This window comes from Octodon degus, unplaced genomic scaffold, assembly GCF_000260255.1.
Source record: "Octodon degus isolate 3935 unplaced genomic scaffold, OctDeg1.0 scaffold00017, whole genome shotgun sequence".
Classification (NCBI taxonomy): Eukaryota; Metazoa; Chordata; class Mammalia; order Rodentia; family Octodontidae; genus Octodon; species Octodon degus.
Window position 1 is genome coordinate 22,961,243 of NW_004524593.1, and position 8,272 is coordinate 22,969,514.

The 8,272-nt window shown below is 57.0% G+C and overlaps 1 protein-coding gene across 1 annotated transcript in view; it reads left to right on the forward strand.

Annotated features, from left to right (window-relative positions):
• The window catches only part of Mia3 (MIA family member 3, ER export factor), a 38,662-nt gene extending 32,842 nt beyond the window's left edge, over nucleotides 1-5,820 (forward strand). The window contains exons 20-28 of the mRNA XM_023710196.1: nucleotides 654-755; nucleotides 1,299-1,359; nucleotides 1,475-1,510; nucleotides 1,584-1,651; nucleotides 1,735-1,835; nucleotides 1,959-2,096; nucleotides 2,724-2,809; nucleotides 4,056-4,212; nucleotides 5,022-5,820. Coding sequence (XP_023565964.1) covers nucleotides 654-755; nucleotides 1,299-1,359; nucleotides 1,475-1,510; nucleotides 1,584-1,651; nucleotides 1,735-1,835; nucleotides 1,959-2,096; nucleotides 2,724-2,809; nucleotides 4,056-4,212; nucleotides 5,022-5,332 — 1,060 coding nt within the window. The 3' untranslated portion in view covers nucleotides 5,333-5,820. The remainder of the gene's footprint in view (nucleotides 1-653; nucleotides 756-1,298; nucleotides 1,360-1,474; nucleotides 1,511-1,583; nucleotides 1,652-1,734; nucleotides 1,836-1,958; nucleotides 2,097-2,723; nucleotides 2,810-4,055; nucleotides 4,213-5,021) is intronic.
• The last annotated feature ends 2,452 nt before the right edge of the window (nucleotides 5,821-8,272 follow it).

Here is an 8,272-nt window from a genome sequence, read left to right on the forward strand (position 1 = left end):
TGAACTCAGGACCTTGAGCTTGCCAGGCAAGTGCTTAGTCTCTGAGCTATCTCCCCAGCCCTGAGGCACAGTTCTTTTGGGATCTGTGGGGTGCTCTCCTGACAGGGTTTCCTGGTCTGAGAGATTTGGCCAGTGTGTGGGCCTGTGGAGGTCCCAGTCAGAGATGTGATGTGTGGTAATTATAGAGCAAAGTCAGGGCCCAGGGTGCCGCCAGCCACGTGTAGAGGCCACCAGAGGCAGCTTCTGCCCGCTGGGTCTCTGTCATCTGCCTCACAACCCAGCACGTTCTGCACTCTTCCTGAAGCTGGGGTATTTGCTGGGGGCTCGGTGCAGCCTCCTTACCTCTCCCCGGTGTGGCCTCATGGGACCTGCAGTCCCTCTTGGCAGGAGGAGGGGATGGGCTTTGCTGTGCTTCAGCAGCTCCCTAGCCTCCACTGGCTTGGTCCTGGCTTTTCGTGCTGTGTTCTGTGTTTCTTCTGTTTGCTGATGATAAGAGAATGGACAGGAAAGTTGAGAGAATGCGGTGTCTGGCCAGGAGCCCAGGGCGTCACCTCCCAAGGGGCAGATGTGAGTCCCCTCTGGAACTCTGCCTGGCTGCTTGGCATGGAGTGGCACGCAGGCGGACTCTCCACTGGCAGCTGCCTTTGTCCTAGGAAGCTGAGTCAGGAAGAATATGAGCTGCAGGAGCGGGACCAGCAGCTGTCGGCGGCCGACGGGAAGGTGGTGATGGCCACAGAGGAGGTCAGAGCGTACAAGTGAGTGTGGTGCCGGGTGAGCTGCTGTGTAAAGTCCACGTCACACAGGGAGGCCAGCACTCCGCCGCAGGGGCAGGAGCCGGGGAGGGTGGGAGCGCCTAAGGCAGCAAGAGAGGAGTTACAGTTTAACAGGAGGGAAGTTGTTAACCACAGAGCTCCTCGGCTGTGCAGAGCCTGCAGGGTCGTGTCCCTGGTGTTACTCTTCAGGACAGCAGCCTGTTCCTGTCACACACTGAAACCCACTGGAGTCACTGTGCCACGGACAGGCCCGGGGGCAGCATCCGGGCCATCTCCTGTGGACCATAATTAGAAGCCTTTGTGGGGAAGATATTCCTAGCACATTTGAGAACATTAGCGAGAAGGTGAAGGAGATTTATGGTATCTACTCAGTCTCTAGCTAGAAAATGAAAAATGAGGGAATTACAACTTATTTTGCTCACATTGTGTGCGTGATGAAGCCTTTAAGGTAGAGGGTTAGAGTAGAGGAAACAGACAGTTTCAGATTTTATTTGGTTGGTTTTAACTGACAAGTATCATTTTTAGGCGGAGAATTCAGGAAATAGAGGAAGAGCTACAGAAGACAGAACGCTCATTTAAAAACCAGGTAATGATCATACTGCCAGGAGTGGCCGCGTTCTGTGGTACCCACAGGTGCTCTGGTGGCTCCAAAGCCACGGCCATGCCGCCCTAAGTGCGCCCTGATGTGCTGTCTCTTCCAGCTTGCAGCTCACGAGAAGAAAGCTCACGAGAACTGGGTAAGTGCTTTCCCCCTCCTCCCTTCCCCGTTTCACTCCAAGGCTGCATGAACTGGCCACCCTGTCTCCACAGCTCAAAGCGCGCAATGCAGAGAGGCTGATCGCGGAGGAGAAGAGAGAGGCCGCCAACCTGAGACACAGGTGTGTGGGGGCGGGCACTGCGTGGCCGGGGCTTTGCGCAGGGAGCAGCGCTGTTCACGCTGAGCTGCACTCGTGCTATCCAGATTAGTGGAAATGACCCAGAAGTTGGCCATGCGGCAAGACGAACCTGTGATTGTCAAGCCGCTGCCGGGAAGACCAGGGGCCCAGAACCCTCCCCGGAGAGGTAGGCCTTGCCCTGGTGCAGCCCAGGTCACCACTTTTTATGGCTGCATGTGGGAGGCATGGTGCTGGCAGCCGCCTCGAGAAACAGAGGCACCAGAAGCGGTAACAAGCGCTCCTGCCGCAGGTCCCCTTAGCCAGAATGGCTCTTTCGGCCCATCTCCCGTGAGTGGTGGCGAGTGCTCCCCGCCCCTGAGTGCAGAGCCCCCAGGCCGGCCACACTCTGCGAACTTCGCACGAAGAGACCTGCCAAGAAGTGACTTTGGTGAGCTCTTCCGAGTGGGAGGAAAGCAGTGGTAGGCTGGGGTCTGTCTAGCATAGAGAACACCTCTGGGCTGTGTTGGTGGACCCTTCACTGCAAGCTTTGCTACAGGGCTGAAAAGATCCTTGGTTTTCTAGTGTTACCCCGTACTGTGCAGTGCAAATGTGTGTCTCTCTTAGGATGTTGCGAGCCATCGCTCTACCTGGAAGCTGGTGCATGCGAGCCCCTCGCGCCCCCCAGCCACCCCCCCCCCCAGCCTGCCTCTTGTTTCCTGTCGCAGGGTTCTCCCACGAGAAACCACTGCAGATGGAAAAGGGCCTGTTTTCAGAGCCTCGGGCTGGTGCTGTCTGTAAAGTGTGGGGCTTGCTGCCGCCCTGTGGGCTCCAAGGCAGCTCTGGTTTTGGAGTTTTAAGTCTCTGCCAAAGCAGGACACCTTTGATACCAAGACTGTGTGTATCCCGGGCAGCTTGCTAGTTAGGAGCTGGCCATTAACCTGGCCGTGCTGCTGTAGTTCTGAGAAGCATAGCCAGCACTCTGCTAAGTGTCTTCCGATGCCCGGGAAGCCCTCTGCTCTGCTGGGGACCAAGTCACTTCTGAGTGTAGTCTGAATGCATTCTCTTGTCCTCCCAGATCTAGGCCCTGGTCCCGGTCCCGGTCCCGCGGGGAATGGTGGCTCCCGAGGCTCCTCTCCTGCGAAGGGCATGGACGAGGGCAAGGTGAGCCTGCTGGCCCCTGGGAACCTGCTCTTCGTACCATGCTCGCTCCTGTCTGTGTGCTGTATATCTCCTTTGTTCTCTCAAAAAGCCAACTGCTCCACACAAGCTGGAGACGTCCTCTGTTGCCAGGGTGAGGTCTGGGGCCAGGCATCTGGTGGCAGCCAGGGCATGCGCTACAGGACGAGGCCTGGGCCCTGCACAGGCCTTAGCAGTCTCTGACTCATCTGCCACCTGAGTGCGTGGTAGAGTGACCCTGCTGACCTGGGCACGCTGGAGTCTGACTCGGAGCACTCGTGCATGTGTACTGAGAGTGTGATGGCTGTTGCCACAGCCAGCCTAAAGTGTGACAGCCATTGTAGCCTGGGCAGTGCATTCTTTTTATGAAACATGGTCCCTCTACGTAGCTCAATAGCTGTGAGCTCAGGGTGCCCAAGCTGGCCTCCAGGTCATAGCAGTCCTCCTGCCCCAGCCTCCTGAGCGCTGGGATTACAGGCGCATGCACCAGGCTCCGCTCGCCCGTCTGTCGGGAAGCCTGCTAGACTCCTCTGGCTGTGGACTAGGCAGCCCTGTGGTAGCGTTCAGGTCAGGGTGGCTGTCAGCTTGGCTGGAAGTGAGCTGCTGGTTCAGTGGAGCCGTAAGATCAGCCCTGGGCATCCCGGCCTTCGCACGGCTGTCCGCAGAAGCTGTGTGTGGGAGGCGGCTCTGCAGCAGCGCCTCCTCAGGTCCTTTTCTGGCCACAGCCAGAAGCCTTTGCACCGCGCGGTGCTGTGCTGTGGCCCTGGGCCCACGGCTGAGGACCCAGCCTGTCCCGGTGCAGTGTCGGGGGCAAGGGAGGCTCACTGTTGGAGCCTGGTTGCCCTGAGTGACACAGGCGCGCAGAGCCCCTCCATGTCCAGGCACAGCGCTTTAGGTACACACGTCCCTTGGAGCCTGCACACCGCCTCTGTGACGCATGCTGCTGGGCACAGCAGTGCACTGTCGTGCTGCGAGGATGGATGTGTGAGCCTGTCTCCCAGCTCCGCCGTCCAGTGTGTGTGGCTCTACTCTTCCAGAGTTCACCTCAGCACACAGGAGTAGGAACAGCTTGATGGCAGTGCTTGCTGTGTGGCGCCCTACTGATGTCTGAGCCCGGGGACTTGGGGGATTGCACTGACCAGTCTGGACAGGTGCCTGCTATCTCCCAGGCTGAGTGCTCGCTGTGTTTTCACCGAGTTCAGGAGAGGAACTCCTTTGCTTCTGTTCACAGGCGAGCATGGCCGCGAAGGGAGCCCCTCCATTCCCAGGGCCAACATTCATGGGAGGCCCGCTGCCACCACCTGTGGGATACGGGCCACCACTGCCGCCGCCGCCACTCTGTGGACCTTTCGGGCCTCGGCCGATGCCTCCGCCGCCTCCGCCATTTGGTAGGATGCTCTGGACAGCAGAGCTGTTCTCCCCTTGCTCCTAGGACAGCTGCTGATGACCGTGTCAGAGAGCCTGTGTGCTCTCCTGCCCTGCTCAGCAGTTGCTTTCCAGGGTTTTGTAATGCAAGGCCAAGCGCACTGAGCCCATTCCACGCCCAGCTCCTTTGGACACAGCCGGGTACTAGCTGACCCCGTGGCTGGGAAGGGCTCTTCCCAGGAAGCATGAAGTCCCAGTGTACAGATGCTCATTCCCTGGCAGCCCTGCACAGTGGTGGGTGGAAGGTGTCCTGCGGCCTTAAAGCTGCGGGGCACGGAGAGAAGTCAGAACGGGGGCGGGGTGTCGCACAGGAGCCTCCTACGGCTTCACTGAGTTCAGCAGGGAGATCCAGCAGTGGCGGTGCAAGGCCACATCCGGCAGAGCAGGTACATAAGATGCTGGTGGCCTGTGGCTGGGCCATGCCCAGCTGCTGTGTCAGTTTGTGACTGTCAGCAGTAGGCAGTAGGGGAAAAAAAAGAAAAAATAGTGGGATTCCCTTACCAAGGCCGTCACTGCAGCACAGGGCTCACTGTCATCCTGGGGTGCAGGTGCTGCACCTCTAGAGAGCCACAGAATTGCACTGGGAAGGAAATGGGGCCAGGAAACCCACGCTTCGGTCCTGCCTGCGTGCTGCTTGGCTGGCTGGCTCAAGCTGTAGCTTAGGAAGTCAGAGGCATCTTTGCTTCCTGGGGTTGTGAAAATTAGATGCTTCCTTGGTCGCTGGGACCCTGGTGCATGAGGGATGTGTCTGCAATGTCGCTCTTGGTTTCAGTGCCTTACATGTGCCCTCCGCTTGGCCTGAGGGAGTATGCCCCGGGCATCCCTCCTGGACGCCGAGACCTGCCTCCACACGCCCGGGAATTCGTGCCAGGACCCGTGCCATTCCGACCTCCAGGCCCACTTGGTCCCAGAGAGTACTTTATTCCAGGTCCTCGATTGCCACCACCACCTGCTGGCCCCCAGGACCAGCCACTCCCGCCAGCTGAGGGGAACTCCCTGCTTTCAGGCCCCCGAGAAGAGCCTGCACCATCCTCTCCTCGAAGCAGCCAGGACTCTTCGCAGGCTCTGAGACAGAGCCCTTGACTGACCTCCATGCAGAGGGAAGCGGACTGCACTAGATGGCGGAGGTTTCCATTGGCCTGAAATCCAAAAGTTTATTTTCGAAGGTTTTCAGTACTCGGCTGCCTTGGCAGTGTGCATTTTTGAGCCCAACAATTCAGAAGTCTCATCTTCCCCTCTAAAAATTGCCTCCTAAAGCTTGAGTGTCCTTCCAACTTTGAAATGTGCAATATCAATACCTGTGTTTTAGTTAGTGTAGCATATGTAATTGTAAAATGATTCAGAATGTCATAAAGATGACCATTTCCTGTGGAAATGCTTTAAGAACACGTATTTCCATTATCGTCCGTGTCAGCTGAATGCAGAGCAGCGGTGTTCCCACGCTTGGCCCTGTCCCGCCCCGCCCTGCCCCAGAGACTGTTACGTGAGGGGGTTTACTCAGAGATCACAAACTCTCCCTGCCGCCCATGTCCTTTGTAGCAATAGTTAATAAAAACTTGTTTGTTAATATTCCCTGCCTGTGTTGGTCGTTGCTTGTCAGGAGTCCTGCTCCCAGGCCAGCAGGAGCGAGCGAAGCCCTGTGAGCTGGACGGTGACTGCCGCCCACCTTCAGTCTGCTCAGCCCCCCCGCCTGGTCACGCTGGGCAAGAGTGAGTTCAATAGAAACTCTGTTGGGCCTCAGACTCTGGGTTTTTAACCGTCACGATTACAAAAGCCAATTTCTTCATAAAAACAGTCTGTTCTCAGATCCTGCAACTGACTTCAAGGAAGGAACCAAAAAGAAAAATAACACAGCATGAGAACAAGGAGCGTAAGGCTCTGGGGCACCCGCAGCACAGCAGCCGGCCGGCGGAGCTGAAGGCCATTCTGCCTGACGGTGGCCATTCCGGACCTGCAGAGGCGCCCGGGCCTCAGAAGCACCACGTGGGCTGGGCCTGTGGCCGCACTGCCTGCCCACCCCGGCACTGTGCAGCAGCTCCACAGGACGTTCACGGAGGCTCGGCATCCAGGTTAAGGTGAAAGTCTGAAAGGCTCCTTCAGCACTCCTCCACTGTCACTCGGCTCATGACCTAGCGAAGGCCCGAGCCTGGCCCGCCACAGTCGCGCTGTGTGCCCCGTGGCTCGGCATGACAGAGCTCTGCTCACGCTCCGAGTCAGTGCCTGGGAAGATGAGGCCTCTTAAGGCACGGTGCCTCAGAGCTCGAGGAGCGGAAGAACCCTTCGGGACAGTTCCATCCACATAGCCTCCATTTAATTCACGTCAAGAGGAGGACACTGGGACACCACCAGTATACCGTCTGCCGCTTTGCGCCTGTGCCATTAGACAAAGCCACAAATACAACATTTGAACATCACCTTCCAGCCTCTTCAAGACACAAAGGTCAGCATGACTTCTGACTTGAAATAGCAGGTAGAATTAGGAGCAGCCAAGTAAGCCTTTGGTTTTCCTCAGCGCTAATGCCCTGCTCAGAGCCCTGCTGGTGCTTCTCCGCCCCATACCCCAGCGGAGCCGGCCGGTCAGCATCGCCTCTCACTTCCACCAGCTGCACCCTCCTGTGGCCAAGGACCCGCCAGGCAGGCAGCCACGGCCCAGCCGGGCAGAGCGGAACAGCCCGCCTCTCGGGGACACCCTGTTTCTCATCTTGGGAACCCCAGGATCAGGCGGCTCCCTGGGCTGCCTCCATGTTTCCCTACAGCACTGCCACGCTGGAGCCTGTCCTCGCTGGGAAGCGAATCCTGGTGACTGGTGGCAGGTGGGCACTCTGTGCCTACTGCTTCGAGCCACAGTCACTCTGTTCTGGTCTGAGCTCAGCAGACCACACTGTCCCCATCCAGTCTCAGAACTGAGGCAAGGCGATGCCTCTGGCGCGTGCCTCAGTTCAGCAATGAAGGAGAACAGCACACCTGTTCTGCGACACTTTAGTGGTAGGTTTCAGGATTGTGTGTTTAGGTCTCAGCATCAAACAAGTACTGAGGACTCCACAGGGCAGAGCATGCTGCCAAGCACCTCAAAGGGCACAGGACACAGGGAGGGTCCCCCCAACCCCCACAGCTCATTGCCTGGAGAGTCACACCACTCCAGAGTTTAGGAACTAAGTGGAAAATAGCAATTTATTAAGGCAAATTCTTCATCCCCTGGAGCTGCCGTGCACTGAATCACCTTAGGGTCTGGGGGTTACCCATCAAGATGAAAGGCAAGACTCAATTAGTGGAGAATCCCTCAGGCTAACGGCCTGGGTGGCCTCGTGTGCCGGAGGTGGAGGAGAGCCCCCGACAGGAGGCCCGCTGTCAGGAGCAAACGCACTGCCGCCTAAGCAGGGCTACCACCCCAGCCTGAAATGGGCAGGAAGAGCCGGCACTGCACCCTCTTGCACTGGTCTAAAACTGGGAGTTAAAATGTGCGGGTCCCACTTGCCGTGATGGGCCACGGCAAGCCCACCCCGAGCCCTGATTCTCGTGTGCTGTGCAAGTTCATGTGGGTCTCCTACTAAGTCAGAGGTAAGGTGGACGGTCGCAACTGTAGCAAGCTGTGACCTGCATGCCTCCGCGCGGATGACTGCCAGCATAGCTCACAAGGAAATAAACGGCAAGCCTAGCTACAAATACTACTAAAGAAAATCCTCGCCGATTTTGCATACTCATCACTACGAAAAAGCATGCAGGTTTTACGGTTTCATAATCAGCTGTCAGAAAACCAGGTATTGCTGCAGTATCTCATTAACACTGGACTCAACTGTTTAGACGATGTGACTTAGAAGACACTGTAAACCCATCTGAAAATGTGTATTTATTCTGAGATACTTCCCATATTAACTCTAAAATCATCAGAAAAAATAATGTGACATCAAACAGCTAATGAATACAACTATAATATTCTCACTTTCAGAAAAATAGTCTGGTTATCTGGGGAAAAAAGTTGTAGCCACCAGCCAGGGACACTGTCCCACCGGGGGACACTGATCC